Source organism: Clytia hemisphaerica, unplaced genomic scaffold (assembly GCF_902728285.1).
Source record: "Clytia hemisphaerica strain Z4C2 unplaced genomic scaffold, Clytia hemisphaerica genome assembly, whole genome shotgun sequence".
NCBI classification, from domain to species: domain Eukaryota; kingdom Metazoa; phylum Cnidaria; class Hydrozoa; order Leptothecata; family Clytiidae; genus Clytia; species Clytia hemisphaerica.
The window spans coordinates 46,263-65,157 of NW_027103744.1; the positions used below are offsets into that span (position 1 = coordinate 46,263).

General features: G+C 35.0%; 3 protein-coding genes across 3 annotated transcripts; 2 read left to right on the forward strand and 1 right to left on the reverse strand.

Annotated features, from left to right (window-relative positions):
• Nucleotides 1-379: 379 nt before the first annotated feature.
• Nucleotides 380-3,388, forward strand: LOC136805352 (spermatogenesis-associated serine-rich protein 1-like). Its single transcript, XM_067061939.1, has 6 exons — nucleotides 380-480; nucleotides 961-1,067; nucleotides 1,393-1,542; nucleotides 1,884-2,001; nucleotides 2,549-2,611; nucleotides 3,073-3,388. Exons 1-6 carry the CDS (start codon nucleotides 380-382, stop codon nucleotides 3,188-3,190), a joined length of 657 nt encoding a protein of 218 aa, XP_066918040.1. The 3' UTR covers nucleotides 3,191-3,388.
• Nucleotides 3,389-3,658: 270 nt separating this feature from the next.
• On the forward strand, nucleotides 3,659-18,774 carry LOC136805278 (tRNA-dihydrouridine(20) synthase [NAD(P)+]-like). The gene is made up of 17 exons (XM_067061854.1): nucleotides 3,659-3,823; nucleotides 4,191-4,236; nucleotides 4,482-4,573; nucleotides 5,422-5,465; nucleotides 5,792-5,852; nucleotides 8,033-8,080; nucleotides 8,661-8,726; nucleotides 9,264-9,334; nucleotides 9,826-10,026; nucleotides 15,014-15,065; nucleotides 16,335-16,456; nucleotides 16,653-16,728; nucleotides 16,848-16,915; nucleotides 17,134-17,187; nucleotides 17,476-17,509; nucleotides 18,304-18,374; nucleotides 18,610-18,774. The coding sequence occupies exons 1-17, from the start codon at nucleotides 3,713-3,715 to the stop codon at nucleotides 18,695-18,697; spliced, it is 1,305 nt and encodes a 434-aa protein (XP_066917955.1). The 5' UTR covers nucleotides 3,659-3,712; the 3' UTR covers nucleotides 18,698-18,774.
• Nucleotides 10,303-13,050, reverse strand: LOC136805280 (fibrinogen C domain-containing protein 1-B-like). Its single transcript, XM_067061856.1, has 2 exons — nucleotides 11,864-13,050; nucleotides 10,303-10,622 (listed from the first exon to the last, which is right to left on the reverse strand). Exons 1-2 carry the CDS (start codon nucleotides 12,372-12,374, stop codon nucleotides 10,453-10,455), a joined length of 681 nt encoding a protein of 226 aa, XP_066917957.1. The 5' UTR covers nucleotides 12,375-13,050; the 3' UTR covers nucleotides 10,303-10,452.
• Nucleotides 18,775-18,895: the final 121 nt, after the last annotated feature.

An 18,895-nucleotide genomic window follows, 5' to 3' on the forward strand; every position in this document is an offset into this window, starting at 1 on the left:
ATTTCGAAAAAAAGCCTCGAAACAAAGCCTCGGCACTTTATTTTAGTTATTTATTATGTAGTTTACATGGAAGCTCAAAACTAAGGTTTTTGCTCGAAGATTATAATTTTAGATCCTCTCTCTCTAGGTTGCACCTTTACAGCAATATAATGAGATTTGGCCTAGCTGTTTGTTTGAAGCACTATTCTCCATCCCCATTTGAGAAAACATGAAAATTGCTCCATATAATAGAAAACTAAGATTTGAAAAGTGCAATAGCTACCCTTGTATGATGATCATCATATATTAATAAAATGTTGGTTGGAAATCTTACACTTTATATAATCTTCTTTATTCTGATTGTCAGTGAAAACAAATTAAGAATTGAAAATGAAATAAAATGTCATCTACTTTTGGATCCAAATCCATTGGTGAAAAAGACTGGAAAGCACACGGCCACAATGTTGCAACAAATTCTAATACTGTGACAGCAAAATCAAGGTGCTCATTGTCATTATTTCTTTTTTTTGAATTCTCAATTACTCTGAACAACCAGTTTTCTTGAAGAACTAGAGTTGAAGAACTAGAGAATTTTAAAAAGGTCCTATACTGGTGTCACTTTTTACATAGCTAATAACTACCCCAAGGGAACTTGCACGATTTTAATTAAATTAAATTTTAATTTAATTTTAGTAAGAGCTTTTTCAGCTAGTAATGTAAAGTAATAGTGTTGTAAGCTAGTTATTATGTAAATTTTGGGAAGAACTATTTTTGGTGTGGTATCATCTTTAATTTTAATTTTGTGCAAATATGGTTTGGGTCCAAATTAGTTTCCTTAATAAGGTAGAAGTGGGTCAAAATGGGAATTACAAAACGCAATAACTATTTTTCACACTAAAAATAAGAAGTAAGCTATTCAAACAAATACAAATATAATTTCAATCAAACAGTAAAAATTTTGAATTTCTCATTTTCCTTCAGGCCACCTGGACCTGATTGGACATCAAGTTTGAGGTGTATCAAACAAGACAATGTGATTTATCCAAATGATGAACCTGTTCTTCGCCAGGGGATGAGACCATTCCTTCGTGAGTATCCCAAATACTCTCTTCTTTGTTTCATTTGTCCTTAATCCCTGTCAAGTTTTTCTTACTATTCCTCATCTTATTTGTGTTCATTCACAAAAAATCAGGCGTAAAACTTTTCAATTTCAAAATTAGCAGATGTTAAGTTGAAATATTTTATGACCCTGTCACTTAAAATGAGCCCTTAAGTTACACTTTCAACACGTCAGAATTTTTCAATTAACTAACCACCGTGGGAAACCATCCATTATCATAGCTAATAAAACTGAACTTGATGAATTTGCCAAGGGTCATTGACCTTATAGTATTTCCTCAATCATTGTATTAGATAAGAATGAACAAAGTCTGGAAGAATGGGCTTATTACAGAGACGGATCAAGAAATGGCAAACGTTGTATCATCAATGGTAAACGCCAAGGGAACGTCCAATCGATCAATGAGATAAGCGTCGAAAGCACCATTGGGAATAGATCAAAAGGTACGTTTTGATTAGATAGTGTGTTTAGGGGTTTCTGCCCCTAACTTCCTTCCTTTTCAAAAAATGCTTCGACCCCTAAAAAATGTTTTGGTGCCTTCTTAAACCTTTAATCTAGCATAAATTATTCCCTAACTAACCATTGAAATGGACTTATCAAATCTTAAAACGGTTGAAAGTGCATGCATTTTTTATAATCAAAAGAACACAAAAACACGACAAAATCGAAGGATTTTAATCACAGTAATTAAAATTTTCATATGATTTACAAATCCATCAAGGTACGCATTATTATTTTATGATAGTTGTTCTTAATTTCTTCCTTTTCGTACTCGGTAATCTAGTTCCTGACCCTCGTGGCGGAGTCGATAGCCTTACAGCAGGAGACAAAAGTTATGCAGTGCCTGAATTTTCGAAAGGATTCCATAAAGAAGGTTCAACGCTACCCGCTGTTAATTTTAGGTAGAGTCCGGTCAATTCACTTAATTTTTATATTCAGTTGATTTTTTTAGTTTCTTCGTCGTACTTGAAGCTCGTGCCCTTCTTATCTGGCACTCAATGTAGAAATTTTCTGAAGGTTGGGGTGATTTTCAGCATCTGGAAGGTTTATATTACGGATTTCGCCTGACCGTATCGAAAGATTTTGCAGCGAGAGGCCTGAATCTCAGCTCTTGTTTTAGGGAATTGGCGAGTCCAACCAAAATATTTTCACAAGGAATCCACAAGGGCCGTTGAGCTTGACTGGGACTTAGCACATCATAGGCCGACTATCATTCCTCTCCGATGGGAATTTTTCCCGCCCCTTTAGACCTTTAGACTAGGCAGCCGCCAATCCGCCTTCGGAATTATCAGATAAGCATATTCGGCGCCCATTAAACTTTTCTAGCCAATGAAAAAAATGAACTTCATCAAAATGATTATCTTACAAAACTATTGCCAACGCCGCATGATTGTTTGAGGACCTGGAGACAGGTTCCGTTTCATTTTCTTCTTTTTCAATTTTTCACAGCCGGTCCAATAAAATCGTGACAGATACTTTCATTCCTCTGCAACCACTTCCACAACATAAAAGGTTTGGAAACTCTCGTTTTGTTACGTTAGCATGTTCTCTGCCGAGCCTTTTTCAGAAATCGAAATTTCGACATCTTAGAATTTTATCGAAAGTTTGACTTTCAGAGGCTCCTGTGGCCTGAGTGACCTTCAAATATATACCAATCGACGTAGATTTTTACAAAAATGCAATAAAAAAACCAAGCAATAGGTTCTATATCAAAAGTTATGGCTCTTTAACGTACTACCGGTATTTTGACCCATCTACCACGAGAATACTCGTAGCTTGTAGCGAACGTGTTAAATTTAGATTTTTTTTATTTAGTTACGTACCTTCCACCTGCTTCCACCATTATAAAAGAAAATATTCGATTTGCATCAGCTATCTTCTCTGCAAATTCGAACGTTTTATTCTCTTTTGCAAAACTTGAAAACGTTTTAGTCAGTGGATATAACTTTTGTATGCATTTTTTTCATTCAAAGCATATCTTACAAGGAGAAAGAGGTGGTCCGTAAAAAGAATCACGAAGTTTTGGAAGTGGAAGGGCTTGACAAATGGGATCCAGCGCCGGCTTTAACACCCGGAGTTTTCAAACATTGAATTTAGATTTAACCTTAGGGCTCAATATACTGATGTATTTATATGGTATTTTTAGATTGTAAATAAGTGTGTAAAATTGTGAATAGCCAAGTCTCAAAACCTTATCTTTATCTCTTGTAACCAAGAGTCGTTAATAACCCTATGTATTTATTTTTTATAGAAACTAAATTGTAAATTTGATCATGTTATTATATTTTATTCTATTTATCCTAAATTTACATCTGGATACTTTCGTCTATCAACTTTTGATTCTAAGACTCTTTCCTGATAAGTGTTCAACAGTGCCTATGCTCATTATGGCAATTAGGTGTTCAAGTGTTCCCATGGAGGACCATTTATGATGACGTTTTTTATGTTTTCATAGCAAAAGATCTATTTTCAATACTATAATATTCTTATACCACCGAAACAGCACTTAAGCCAAAACTCTAAACCTTCAATGTGTATCGCTTTTTTCATTTCGTCATAGTTATAAAAACAAAAAACTAAACAATTTAACAACAAAAAAAGGAAACAAACAAGATGGTTTTGGATTACGACAACAAGTTAATTCTTGCACCAATGGTTCGAATCGGGACATTACCAATGAGATTGCTTGCTCTTCGATATGGTGCTGATATCGTATATTCTGAGGTTGATTTTTTGTGTCTCTTCATTGATCATTGTAATTCAGTGGAATTTCTTTAACTCGAACAAGTTTCATGGTCCCTTCAGTTAAAAATGCCCTATAACCTTACTCCATAACTCGAAATTTCTTTGACTTGAACAAATTTTAGATTCCCGTGTGTTATGGAGACTCCACTGAACTTACCAATTTGAGTAGAACCTGGTAGAACCAAACCTCTCTAAGGGCCCCCCGAGAAAGTGTTCTCTGTTAAAGACACGATTTTATGTTTTCTTCGGACTGGACTTGACCCTTGCGAAAACTATCGTCTCCAGATCGGCAATATAAATATGTCCCATGGTTTGTATTCTCCATTAATTATTGTTTATTTTTCAGGAGATCATTGACCACAAGTTAATTTATTGTACTCGCGTCGAAAATAGTAAGAAATTGTAATTTTCATTACATTTGTATGTTAAACCCTTACCGGAAATTAAATAATCCCGACAAAGAGATGTCATTTGGGAAAAAGGATTCCGCAAAAAAACAACATAAATCAAACCTTACTCTGCGAAAAAAACAGTCGCGCAAAGATTTTGATTGTATTGTTATGTAATGTTCCCCAGCCTTATATGATTTATACAAAGCCTTTCAAAAAGTTGATTTTAGTTTCTTTTCATTTTCTAGAACTGTTAGGGACGGTAGATTTCGTTGCTTCCGATGGTACTATTCTTTTTCGAACGTGCCAGGAAGAAAAGGAAAGAGTCATTTTTCAAATGGTAAGCATAAACACGCGTTTAACATGTTACAGGGGAGTCTCCATAAGTCGAACACGCACGGGAACCACAAATTTGTTCGAATGTGAAGACGTATTTCGGGTTGTGGAGTAAGGCTTATACATGTTTTTTTTTATAAGCATACAAAAATCCGAAAACAGGCTCAGAGATGCTTAGGTCGAAAGCTTAATAAGGCTGAAAAATGCTTGAGGGATGTTTAAATCTAAAGCATAAATTTAGGGAAATACTGAAAATCCGTAAAATTCCAGCCAAAAAAAGGCAAAATCAGGAAAAAAACATTTTTCGTAGGCTCAAGTAATGCTTGCCATATGCTTAATTTTTTCCCATATCTGAGCCTAGATATGCTTATAAGTGCAATACTTATAAAAAAAACATGTAAGGCATTGTTAACTTTTTCGAGTTACGGTGACCTTGAAGTTATAAAGGTTCGAGTTAAAGAGGCACGAGTTAAAGAGGCACTACTGAATTGAGCGTAATCTGTGGCTTTTCATCTTTTGTTCTAAGAAAAATTCCAAGAAAATGGTAGCCAGATTTTCTTAAATTTTCCTCATACGAAAAGAGCATGATAGAGATGATGAAGTGCGTTTTGTACGTGAAAGCATGGTTATCATCACGTATTAAGGGTATTAATTTTGTTCATCCCCTACAATCATGGTCAAAATCCATTGAGAATTTAGCTTATTTCCTCGTTTTTCGAAATTTGGAGTTCGGGCAAGAAAGTCGCTTTTGGGCTCCATTTGGGCTCCATTTATTCAAGTAATACTGTCAGAAAATATGCCTTTTTAGCAAATTTCTAGATAACGCTTAGTTGCTTATTTTTTATCTACTAGGGAACTTGTGACCCTGAACGAGCTTTAAAAGTTGCAAAGATGGTGTAAGATCATTTTCAACTTTCTATTTTATTATCACTTATCATACCAGAGAAAATCAAAAAAGTTAACGGACGTTTTTTCTTTCGTAGTTAAAACTCATAATTCCCTGCGATGAAGTATGATTTATAAATAGCAACACTTCTCTCATCGTCTCCCCTCTCTCGCTAACAGTCCATCGCAGCGGTCGGTTTGAAAAATCTCAAATGAGAAAAGGGCAGAAAAGACAACAAACCCTCTACGGAAATAAGCCGTAGATAACTCCCCCCCCCGACTTTTTTGAAATTATTTGGAATCGTTTATAAATGTGTCCATCATTTGTTTCCAACAGAGAAAAGGATGTTGCGGGAGTTGACGTAAACATGGGCTGTCCAAAAGAATTCTCTATCAAGGTAAACCAATTCGGTTGTGGTCAATTCGGTTTTAATTTGGACTACCAAACTGTTAAGTGTCACATCAAAACTCCAGCATTTTAAAATGAAATTTAGCCTAAAGTATTCATAGCATGCATGGAAAGTATACGACACTTCGCGTTTCTTTGAAATATTTGGTCATTTTTGCACAGCTTATTAAGCAAATTAGTATTAAAATAATCTTCGGGAAAAATTGGATTTTCTTTTTGGTTTTGGTGTTTTCAAATTTCCCTTGAGGATATACCGGGTGACCCACGAAAAAGTTCGGACGTTTCTCGGCGTCTTGAGGCGGAACAAATGTCCCAGAGTGCTTGAAGTTTTATTATTTAGAAAGTAGATATCCTAACTTAAAATCCGAGCCATTACTTTTTAAATTTGACGCACAAGTTCCCTAGTTATGAGCTTTTAAACTCAAAATTCACTTTTCGGAAAGTGTAAAAAACAGGTAAAAAAGGGGTATCAAATTAGGTATTTTTAGACGTTTTTGATATACAGTTTTTGAGAAAATTCCTTGAAAGTGCCAATTTTGATAAAAACTAGTCTTGTTTTAAACAAAAACTACTTTCAAAGGTTTTTTAATAATTATTAATGTCATAAAACTAGTTAAATAAGTCAATTTATAAGAGATCCTAATTGATTGCATTAATTTAATACCTCTTTTTTACGTGTTTTTTACACTTTCCGAAAAGTGAATTTTGAGTTTTAAAGGTCATAAGTAGAGAACTAGTTGGTCAAATTTAAAAAGTGATAGCTCAAATTTTAAGTTAGGATATCTACTTTTTAAATACCAAAATTCCGAGCACTTTGGGACATTTGTTCGGCCTCAAGACGCCGAGAAAGGTCCGAACTTTTTCGTGGGTCACCCGGTATATGTTGATACAGAAGTTAACTCTTGTGGCTGCGCTTGGATGGCAATGTTGAATTTGAATGGCGCGCTAGATGAGACTATGTACTCTTAGGTGCCAAATAAACGGGGGGGAGGGGGTTCGAATAAACGGGGGGGGGTTCGAATAAACGGGGGGGTTGGAAAAATTTTTCAAATTAAATAAACGGGGGGGACCTAATTACCGGGGGGGGGTTGGAAAATGGACCTTAAAAAAACCCTAAAAAGGGTCAAAATAGACTAGATTGAGGCTTTTTAGAGTAAAACAAGGAACTTTCCTTTTGGTAGCTGGGAATTTTTTCAAAAATTAATAAACGGGGGGGGGGGGGTCCTAATAAGGTCCGGGGGGGTTGGAAAAAAATCGAAAAATTAACAAGCGGGGGGGGCCGTTTATTTGGCACCTAAGAGTAAAATAAATTAATTTTTTTTGAGGGATCTAATTTTCTACTTTTTGCTATATACCACTTAAAATTATTTACGCGAAATTTATTTTTCATCAGATATCCTGAAAAAACTAAAAGTACGAAAAGTCCACAACTAAAAGTATGAAATTTATTCTGCCAAAAATAGGGCGTCAATCGCGAAAATTTGTTCGGTAACAAAACACCCATCAAAATCGTACATAATTTTTATAAGCAACTGAGTTGCTAAGGGTCTAGCCCTGAGAAGGAAAAATCAAGCAACGTGGCCTTAGCAGCCTGAAACTGAGCATGGACCGGGATAGCAACCAGAGATCCCTAAAAAAGAGGGATTTGCGGCATTATTTGGCATTAGAATGTGTACCGGTGATATTTGAATACCAAATTTGAGGTATTCTGGACATACAATAAGATTAAAAGCCAAAATGTTTAAAGTTGCTTGGTATTTCTGGCTCAAAATCCAAAAGCAACTTTTATGCTGAAATCTGGAAAGTCCTTGCAGCTCCAGCCCTGAGTCGAAAATTGGGGTTTCTTATTAAAAAAAATGTACTGCGAAAATCTGTTCACACAAACATTAGTTACATTTTTTAAATAGACATCAGCTATTCTCCACTGCTTAATCAGTTCAAGTTACATCTTGGGCGGTTGGGCTGGGTAGGAGAAATTCATTAAAATTGCAGCTTGATGATTTCTAACGGACGATAACATAGGGTAGTTTTTTTTTGACTTTCATTTTATTTTAATGTATTGTTGTTTTAAAGTATTTAAAATGTTTGAAAATGGATAATGTATTTTGGCAACATTTTCAACATAATCAATGGTGACAGAATTTTTGAATTATTTTTTTGTTCTTTCAGGGAGGTATGGGTGCTGCATTATTAACTGAGCCTGAGAAAATCAAATCTGTAAGTTAATGATTATGAATAGTTTTGAAATTTTAATAGTAATATTGACGTTATAATAAGGAGTGGATAAATTCAGTATAAAGGCCGGTCTCCACTTATGCGCGCTTTTGATCGCACTTTTTCGAGCAAAAGTTCCACGCTATTGGTCAAAAGAAAAATGAAGCAACTCCATTGGTGCGATCTGACGTAACGGTTGAAAAAAGTTTAAATGTGTTCAACTTTTTTTTCGAGCGCGCGCTACATTTTTATGACGTAAACTTTTTTCCAAGCAAAAAAGGAATGAAGCCAAAAAGTGCTATCGCAGCGCGCGCAAGTGGAAACCGGCCTTAAGTCTGCTTAAGTCTTGATCTTGATTCAATTTTTTATTTCTTTTTTATTTATCGGGATAAACTTTTGTGGAGGGTTAATTTTGCCTATTTTGTGGATTTATTTCGCCGTAAAATTTGAACTTAAGTCCCTGCAATAAAGCTAACAATTTTGCGGATGAGTTCAGCGACGAAATTCAATGCCCGTAAAATGAAGTAGATTCCTTAATGTTCTGATTGGTTCATTTAAAATTATCACACTTTATTTCTTTTAGATCCTAACCACTTTGGTAAATGGTGTTTCTATACCAGTGACTTGTAAAATACGAATATTACCCGAGGTACGTGTATATTATTATATCCTGTCTCGTTTTAACAGGACAAAAATGGTATTCAAATAGAATTCGATTAATTTATTTATTCTTGCTTTTACATATCTTACAAAAATCGTAAGTAAATATTTTGAGTGACTTCGGACAATTTGCAACTTACTGAAAGACCTAATTGCTCGAGAAGAAAAGTTTTGTCAGCTTGACTTATACAGTTGAATCTTCAAGGGACCAAAGATTTTCTTAGAATTAGAGAAAGATTCGAGTGACCTAGAGACTTTTACATGGCTTTCCATCCAAGGGGACTAATTTTTTAGTTCGAATTACAGAAATATTCGAATTATGGAGGTCCGAGTTACAAGAATTGACTGTATTGTATATTTTCTTGGCTGTTGCGTCAAAATACCTTCTGAAATAAAGTCTTGAATCACGATCAGTCTTTTCTTTTGCTAACGATTCTCAAAAGTTTATTTCAGCAGTTTTTTGACATTTCTTTTATTTGAATGGAAAAATTCAAATTAATGTTGAAAATATTGATTTTTGTTTTAGTTAGAAGATACACTTGAATTGGTGAAGTTAATTGAAAAGACTGGCGTCAAAGCTCTTGGCGTTCACGGAAGGTCTGTATTAGTATATCTCACATATCAATAATGCCCTATCAAACTTTGTGTTGAAAGGTACTAAATTTAATGACAGTGTTCAAAGTTTTTCCGTCTCAGACGGCTTTTTTAACAAAATTCTGCAAAACATGAAGAATCTGACCAGATTTGTTGTTTAAACTTCATTTCCGTTTGTGATGACAACTTTGCTTGGACTACTGTAATGAATGTGTGTTTTAAAACAAAAGTTCAGCAAATTCAATAATACTAGAGGCGAAATGATACAGTAAAATTTGAGCTCCGTTTCTCATGTTTACTTTTGAATAATATGTTTTTTCTTAACATTTATAAGCATACCTAGGCTTCGAATTAGTTTTGAAAAAACTAACCTTTTATTGATGAACAATAGATTCGAAAGCTCAAATGATGAGCCTAAGCAATAAAATTAGTTTTGAAAAAAATAAAGATTAACCTTAAAGCACGAGTTTCAAAACCTTATTTTGTAATTACAGATGGAGAGACTTGCGTTCATCGCAGCCCTGTCAATGTTCATTTATCAAGGCTATCCGAGATACAATCTCCATCCCCGTCATTGCCAATGGAGGTTCATTGAAAATCAAGAAATATTCCGATATCGCATCTTTCAAAGAAGAAACAAATTGCTCTTCTGTTATGTTGGCGCGCGCTGCACAGTGGAATCCATCTGTTTTCAGGTTAGTTGACATAATTTAGTTTAAAGCACGAAAGGCTAGAGAAGGATCTTTAACCTTTCTCAAGAAAGAAAAAATGAGGCCATAAGATTTGCACTGCTTACAGAATGGCGGATTGAATATAGTCAGTAGCGTGGTGGCAAGGGGTAACTACCGGGGCGTCGAGAGACAAGAGGTGCAAAAGGCATCTCTTATTACCAATTTGGGCGCCCTTTTCTTTTTTTATACCTTTAAAATTTTGCAGTCTTCAGCCAAACAGTGAAAAATGCACAAAAATTATCGTGCTCGCTTCGTTTGTGTAAAAAAGAATAGTATAGTGCCAACATGTCTGCTCAAATTCGATTTTCTTTAGAAAATAAAGAATACATCATGAATCAAAAATCAAAAGGAACAATAAACATAAGAATATTTCCAAACTTTAGTGGATCATTACTTTCTTCTTAATTTCATTTCCGAATATCTCAAGCGATGTGGATCCCACCAAAAAGCGCTATAGCCATTGGCTTGTTTCGAGAACTCGTCATAAACTCCATTCAGGTTGATGGTAGTGCATGTCCTATACCACCATGCTCCGTGGTCTCGAACAGCACAGTTCGTTCCTGCAAGAGAGATATTAAAAAGTTTTCATTATCGTGAGGGGGTGGCGTGACTGAGGCTCATCTTTAGGTTGCTTGATTTTAGAATAATGCACGATGAGGCAAAATTTGAGCTTTTTTTTAATTTAAAAAAGCGTGATAGATAAATTTCCGTTAATAAGTGTAAAGTTTTGCGTGATGCGGAACTGTCGCTTGGGGAAGAGATCAAATCGACTAAGGCCTGAGGAACTTAAAGGTTTTGTTTTTACGTAAGTGTTCCCGATTCATATCAGACACATATTTCATATCAGGACGGTGTCTCCCTATTGTTATATTGTGCTGAAATAAACAAAAAATAGTTTTTCTTTTTCTCTTTTTAACCAATCTTGCTCCACATCCGTGTCAATTCAATGTGAAAAAATAGAAATTTAAATTGATGAGTAAGCAAACGATATCACTATTATTTAAAAACAAAACCTTTAAGCAATTCTAAAGAACATATTAAGTTGACTTTCGGCAAAAAGATTTTTATTTGGAATTAAAATGAATGGCAAAAACCCATTAACAAGATCAAATTCGGGATCAATTAGGCGAGACCAATTTAATTAGTTGTTCTACGGGCAGATCGTTATCAAAATATGGGTCGGTCGGTCGGTAAAATAAAAATAAATTTTTCATTTATCATGGTTGTTAAAGTACCGAAAATGTTTTCCAAAAAATATCTGGTTCAGAAATTCACTTTTTTTATCTTCGATGAAGATCATGATAAAATCTTAGTGTATGGAATGCTTGATTTTCTAAATTTTTCAATTTCTTGAATTAATTTTCAGCTTTATTTAAATTTGATTCTTACAATCTAGTGTGTAAAATATATTGTAGTGGAAATTCAATATTATTATTTTTTTGATTTTAGCAAAAATAGGGTCGGTCGGGCCCGTAGAACAACAAATACACCTATTTCCTATTAGCAGATTCATGCAAAAGTCACGAAAAAACGTCGAGTAAACAAACTTTTGATTGGCGGAGGCGTGCAAAGATTACCTCATACTCTGGACATTTTGAAAGAATATGCTTGTATGTGCAATATTTCAGCCAATCAGAGACTTTCTCGACGTTTTTCGTGACTTTTTTACATGAATCCGCTAATAGGAAATAGGTGTATTAAATTGGTCTCGCCTTAGGTTCTTCTTAAAATATAGAATTAACGAGAAGGACTTTTAAAAAGCTGAGAGAATTTTCTTTGTACAAAAGCTTTTTTTTCTTACCTGATGATTTGTCCAAATCTTTTTCATAAGTGGAAAATTTCATTCCATCGTGATAAGACATCCTGTCACCAGCTGTACCTGAGTAACCAGAGATGTGAATCTCGTATCCAGTCGCTTCACTTGTAATCTCGAAATTTGAATATTTGGCCCAAAGCATACCGCCTTTTTTGGGCATCAAATCGAAACGCACTTCTGATCTCTTTAAAAATGCCTGTGAAGACAGGAGATACAAATTTTCATTTCCCAGCCAATGTTCCTTATTTAATTTACCAAAACCATTTTTATACTCGGTCCAATTTCGATAAAAATTTTCGGAACCGTCAACTCGTCGCTGCAATAATGTCCAGCCTCCACCATCCGTGGTTTGATCGCAAAAGACTTGGACGATGATTGAAGCGACGTTCTTATTGATACGGTACAGACCATTGATTCGCTCCCCGCTCCCATGGTGCTCCTTACAGTCACGGCGAACCGGCTTGTTTCGGCAATCACAATAAAATTTCTGCACCATACTCTATGATAGGGTAGATAGAGAGAGAGAAAATATTTCTTGTTTTTTTCTTATTTTACCCCTTTTACTTTAAAAAGACTCTGCATATCATAGACTAGCAAGCGTCTGCCATTCCTTGGACACAGGAACGCGAGAATAGTGCTTATAAAGAGTTCTTATAAAAAAAGATAAATTGCTGCGGGAGAGTGGTTTGGAAAGACATTGTTTTCAGCGAACGTAGTGGGCCCATTGCAAGCGTAAGCTGCAGTGAAATACAACGACGTGGTTTACTAGTCTGTGTATATCCAGGGAAAGATGAACGAACTTATCTTGCCAAACTGATTTTACTATGTTCTTTCAAAAAAGAAATGGAAAGATTGTTTGTAACAAAAAAGAAAGTAATACATACATAATCTTACACGAACCACACGAACCCGATTTGATTTGACAATACCCGTTTCGGATTTCATCTTTATACTTTAAGAATGATAGTTGTTCAATCCTTTTATGATCTTGTTCCAACTTTTGGTTGGTTTGCGAGAGCTGCTTCACTAAACTTTGTATCTGAGTCTTGAGTACACTGATATCAGTCGACCCATTCGACAAAGTGAAAAACACCAACAAAGCTGACACTATAAAAAGCTTCATTTTTTGTTTTCTTTCTCAAAGTCACTCTCTAAGTTTGAAGAGAATGAACAATTTTTCAACTTTCATGAAGCTTTTATACCCTCGAGAACTGAATTCATGTTATCCGCATAATGGACTGTTCCTTTTCATACCTATACAGGGGGTGGACGAACATTTTCAGGGGGTAATCCGAGAATAATTTCCAGGGATTCTAAAGGAGTGTTTTTTATTTTTCCAGGGGGTGGCAGACTGATTTTAGTTCGTCTACTCTCACTTTAAGGTACGAAAATGGTTTTTCCAAGCGGTTTTTGATAATTTTGTCATTTTTCAGGGGGTATCCACACATTTCCAAGAATTTTTTTTTGACTTGAAAGGTTCGTCCAACCCCCTATGTGAACAATATAATCCAAACGGAAGAAGTCGAAAAGAAATCGGGCCCTTGACGATCTAAGTGGCGTATTGTCTTTTCCGAATCGTTATCATTTTTATCCTAAGAAGATGATTGGGTGAAATTTTACCATTGTTCTCAACTATAATGAATATATTTGCGTTTAAAGAGAACTGGGGTCTAGGTTTCCTTTTCTCTCTATTGAAAAGCAAAGGATGTCTATTGGTTAGCTTGATTTCGTACGACCACAGGCTGGACGCATTTGACTGACATATGATGAATTTGAACAAGTGATCAAACAAACACTCCAATGGCCTTCCCCCGTATTTTGTTCAATGTTTTATTTGTGAACCTGTCTAGTGGGGTGGGCTGAAGTGGGTCAAATACTCAAGTATTGCAAACAAAAAATTGAAGAAAAATAGAGAGATGTTAAAAAAAACATGGAAAAGAAACCTTTACCTTTAGTGTATATATTTTCGTGGGTACTAAATTTTTGCGTGTACTTAATTTCACGAGTTTTTGGTAAAATTTTGCGAAATCTAGTACTGTTTAAGGGCTCTGACCGTAGTCGACAAATTGATATAATTGCTTTTTAATCAAATCTCTCACGAAAAAATCACTATGGTCAGAGCCCTTAAAGTTCTCAAAAACATAAAATGGCGAAATTAAATACACGCGAAAAACTTTCAAAATAGGCCAACATTTTTATACAATGTCTTACTGTTTTTGTCACCATTTTATATCTGTTACGTTGTGTTTGAAGCAAAATCAGTCTTTTATGAGATAATGTCATTCTTGTCTTAATCCTCTTCTTTAGAAATATCCAATTTAGTGATTCGCGAAATTTAATACACGCGAAAACTCGCAATCGCAATCGTGAGATTTCGAATAATCGAATTATCGAATAAGTACTAGTAATAACATGGTTTGGAGGGTAATTTGGGTTTAATAGTCCCGAGTTTCTTTGAAAATTTTTCAAAATAGCCTGAATGTAGTGATAATTTTAAAAGTCACCGTCAACAAGAAACTCTCATTAACGACATTCTACTATTCGATACGCTCCCTTATTCGACGAAAATTCCATTCCCCCTGAAAATCGAATTAGAGAGCATTACTTTAGGCGTAGAAACTTTCGCGAGCAGAAACTTTCGCGATTTTCGCGAATTTTGGCCCTTTTCGCGAAAGTAAATGTCTTTAAAAATTCTAGGAAAGGCCATTCGCGAAAGTTTATGCTCGCGAAAAACTCTTGACAAAATAGAAAATCTGTAAAACTTCAAACTTTGAATAAAATGTAACTTTTATGGCCCTTTTTAGCCTGCTAAAATACTAATAAGTCAAAAGACAAATATTTCAAGCCAATCCAAGAAGTATTTGCTCCTCTAAGCCATTTTTTCATGTGAAAATTCTCAATTTTACGTCTTGATTCGCGAAAGTTTATGCTCGCGAAAAATATTTTTCCGTTAAATTCGCGAAAGTAAATGTCGTGAATTTCGCGATTTTTCGTCCTCGCGAAAGTTTCTGCTCGCGAAAGTTTGTACGCCTAAAGTAACTCTATTTTAAAAAAAATTTCCATTTCAATTAATGAAAGAACGCAGAAAAGTCCACAAATACAGTAACATAATTTTTCCAATCATTCACTTTTTAGGAAAGAAGGAAATTTGGATGTCAAAGATATCATCAAAGAATATGTAAAACTGGTAACGACTCGCGCTTTTTTTTATGGCTGACCCTTTTTTCTTATTTTTGATCCGTCGATTTTCAAATTCAGTTGAGCTAGATTCTGAGAATAGAAATAATTTCATACTTTGGGGGTGGCCTGGAGACTGTAAAAAAGCCGGTTCGGGGTTGAATTGGGCTGTTCCATAAAAAAACTACACAGAGGGGTGGACGAACCTTTTCAAGTCAAAAAGAAATTATTGAAAAAGTGTGAATAACCCCTGGAAAATGCCGATATTTGCAAAAATACACTTGGAAAAATTCTTTTCATACCTTAAAGTGAGGGTGGACGAACTAAAATCAGTCTTCCCTGGAAATTTTACCCCCTTGGAAAAATGAAAAAACACCCCCTGGAAATTTTTTCTCAGATTACCCTCTGGAAATGTTCGTCCACCCCTCCCCCTCTATGGATATAAAATGGAATGGCCCATTGTGGGACCCTTGTTCTTTATCTCAATATCTGAGGTGTTATTTTTATTTTCTTTTTCAAAAATTTAGTTTTTTTGGGCCTGAGAACGAGTATCCCACTCGCTAAAACTTAACCTTCGAATATGTGAAAAAGTACCCTGTCAAATGTAACGCTACAAAGAAAAATTAAAATTAAAGTTTTCATTTCAACTCCTTAATCGCAATCGATCCTATATACATAGGACCATGTAGGCTGCTGCCATCCACTACCGGATTGATTCGTGCTTCTTATACAGTAGAGTTTCTTTAACTCGAACCTCTATAACTCGAATGTCTCCTTAACTCGAACAAATTTCCGGGTCCCTTCTGTTGATAAAGCCTTGTAAAACTTACTCCATAACTCGAAATTTCCTTAACTTGAACAAATTTGTTTTCCTCGTGAGTGTTCGAGTTATGGAGACTCCCCTGTAATATATATTCTATATACTACCTGCCAGTAGCTTGATGCCAGGGTGCAGTGCCCGCCCCCAGCAACCGATATTTTTTTTGGGGGGGGCGCCGAAATACAAAGGGCGCCAAAAGACGCCTCTTATTACTAATTTCGGCACCCCTTTGCTTTTTTATACCTTTACACCTGGTAGTTTTCGACCTAAAAGAGAGAAAGTACCCAAAATTTACTTTAAATATAGGGGGCACCAAAATCAAAATCTCCCCAGTTTGCCCGAATTTTGATCGACCCACCACGCTACTACTCCCTGCGGTCTCTTGTAATGATCTACGATTCAGACTGAGATGCTTTGAAATTTTAAAAATCTTGATTTTTTTCTTAATTCGGTTCTCAGGCGGTAGAATATGATAGTCCAGATGTTAACCTCAAATATGTTCTTTGTAAAATGATCGGTGATACGTGTGGAAGTGAACTGGGTCGAAAAGTTGTCGCATCAAGAGACACACAAGATATTTGGTATGGTGAATATTGTAATTCGTAGCGTCTAAAAGATAGAGCTATATAATGAGTCCAAAAGATAGATAGACTATAATGAATTTGAATTTGTTGCTTAAATGTTTTTTTCTTTTTTTGCTCAATTGTATTTTCAATGATTCATTTTGTATCAAAGGGCCCTCAAAGTGGTGATATTTTAAGATCTATTTTCTTCTAGTGTTGCTACAGGTTTAGAAGAATTTCGAAAACAACAAATTGACAAGAGGAAAGATAAGAAGCGAAAGTTAGAAGAGGTAACAGAATAAATAATTTTAACAAACTTTCATGAACGGTAAATCGAACAAAATCGAACACAAGAAATTTTCACAATTTTTTCTCGAGCATAAGATTGATTTTTTGTTTAACATTTTAGATCGAAGAAACTGATGATTGTAAAAAACGGAAACTCGATCATATCATTGCTGAAGTTGCATATAACAGGTTTCATGTTTTCTTTATCATACGTATTACTGAGTTTTAAGTGGAAAGTTTATATCCTAACGGAACCAAATTTCTTGATTTCACGCAGTTTCTTTGAAATGCACGCAAAAAGGTTTCCAGAAAACAATTGGAAACTTTGAAAGTTTTTTTTTCGGAAGGGAGGGGTCCACTCATACTTAAAATTAGTGCATCATGCTTCCCACTTTGTTTGTCCTTAGGAAAATTTATCCAGCAACCGAAAGTCCTATTCAAAAAGTTCACGAGCTTTGCATGTAAGTGTTTTACTATTCTTTTGATAAAGCTTTATTTCGAATTGACATTCAAATTTTTTAAATTGTTCCAAACTATTTACTAATCCAGCATTTTGCTCTCGGTAGTGGTTCGACTGTTTTAAGACCTCAGCGCCACAACTCCCGTTCCTTTCAATGTTCCGTTCAGTTCATGGATCTAAGCCGGCTGGCCGTGTACCCTTTGAAAGCAGTTGAAATACTTGTTTGAATTCCAAGATTACTACGTTAAATATTGATTCCATATCTACATATTTCATATTTTTCTTTCAGGGCCAAGAGACTCGGCAAACCTTCATGGGAGACGGTAAGTAGATTTTCGTGAGGCTTTAAAACTACAAAATTAATCGCTTGGTTTATGAGAGTTGAGTGTAATTTGTTAGTCTTCAATTCCACACCCCTGTTTCATTGTCCGGTGAAATTTATTCTCTCAGTCGGATAGAAATTTACATCAAAATTTTGAAAGGTCTTTTGTTTTCAGCTCATAAAGCAAGGGTCTAGGAACCTATGTGGGAGGTTAGAAAAATTAAATGTTGTGCAATTAGAGAGAAAAAATAATGGGATAATATTTTGCTGTTTATTGTTTTCGTAAGGTACCGTACACATAGTACGTACGCACTAAGGGAGGAGGGGGTTTTCTTAAAAGCGTATGCTTGCGTACAGGGGGAGCGGAGGGTTCAAAGGAAAATGTATGTACGCATTTGTTCCTTACAAAATACCAGCTGTTTATTCTTATATTTCATGTTATTATGTTTTTTGTCGTCTTTTACGCATCAAGGAAAATAAAAAATTTCTTAATAAACATTGAGTTTCATGTATGAAATAAAGGTCCGAACCAAACAATTTGAATTCGACATTTTAGTGCTTACGTACTATGTGGACGGCCCTAAAACCAATGAATTAAGGAAAAACTATAATTTTTTAGTAAAAATCCGTAATTTTAGGCAATTGGTATTGCTTTTAAACAATTTATTTGGGTAAAAACTTCTAGTCGGAAGTAATTCTGAGGGCGTTTGAAGCCATGATGGGGAAAACTAAAAAATCTACTATTTGGGAACTACGGTGATGACTTTATCTTAAGGTTTAAATGTTTTAATACAGGTGTCAGGTGAAGATAAAATGTACAAATCTGTGTTGACAGTCGGTGGAATCAAGTACTCATCAACATTAAGGTAAGATATAGCTAATTTTGAGGTAACAGAGTTGGAAGATGTTGGGTATATGCTTACGGCTACGTTATCATTATTCATCGTCATTTCATTATTTACTCAATCTTCTTTGAACTACTATAACTCGAGAAAAATGGAAATTCGAGAAAAAAAAATTCGATTGGATTTTCTTCCAGATTTCCACTGTGCGAAGGACCTTGAAATTTTAAAATTAAATATCTTGATATTCTTATTACAGTGATCGTAGAAAGAAATCAGCGGAACAATCAGCAGCCATAGTTTACCTTCATCATCACAACATTCACGATGGAAGACTCAAAAGCTAAAATTACTAATACATTTGTTGTACTTTTATATTTTAAATTACTAAACTTAGAATAAACTTGATATTTATACAAACATATTATATTTGTTTGTTTTTTCCGTACCCCTTTTGAGAAAATTGCTTTTTAAATCTAAAAAATAATCAGAAAGTCTATCTTCGTATATAGTCATTATAACGTAAAAGCCTTCTTCAGAACACA

Coding starts and splice junctions, on each gene's coding strand:
- LOC136805352 (XM_067061939.1), top strand. CDS start 380: ATGTCATCTACTTTTGGATCCAAATCCATTGGTGAAAAAGACTGGAAA. Junction 1,068..1,392: donor GGGGATGAGACCATTCCTTC/GTGAGTATCCCA, acceptor TCATTGTATTAG/ATAAGAATGAACAAAGTCTG. Junction 2,002..2,548: donor CTACCCGCTGTTAATTTTAG/GTAGAGTCCGGT, acceptor AATTTTTCACAG/CCGGTCCAATAAAATCGTGA.
- LOC136805280 (XM_067061856.1), bottom strand. CDS start 12,374: ATGGTGCAGAAATTTTATTGTGATTGCCGAAACAAGCCGGTTCGCCGT. Junction 10,623..11,863: donor AGATTTGGACAAATCATCAG/GTAAGAAAAAAA, acceptor TCTCTCTTGCAG/GAACGAACTGTGCTGTTCGA.
- LOC136805278 (XM_067061854.1), top strand. CDS start 3,713: ATGGTTTTGGATTACGACAACAAGTTAATTCTTGCACCAATGGTTCGA. Junction 8,727..9,263: donor AAATACGAATATTACCCGAG/GTACGTGTATAT, acceptor TTTTTGTTTTAG/TTAGAAGATACACTTGAATT. Junction 17,510..18,303: donor GCAAACCTTCATGGGAGACG/GTAAGTAGATTT, acceptor GTTTTAATACAG/GTGTCAGGTGAAGATAAAAT.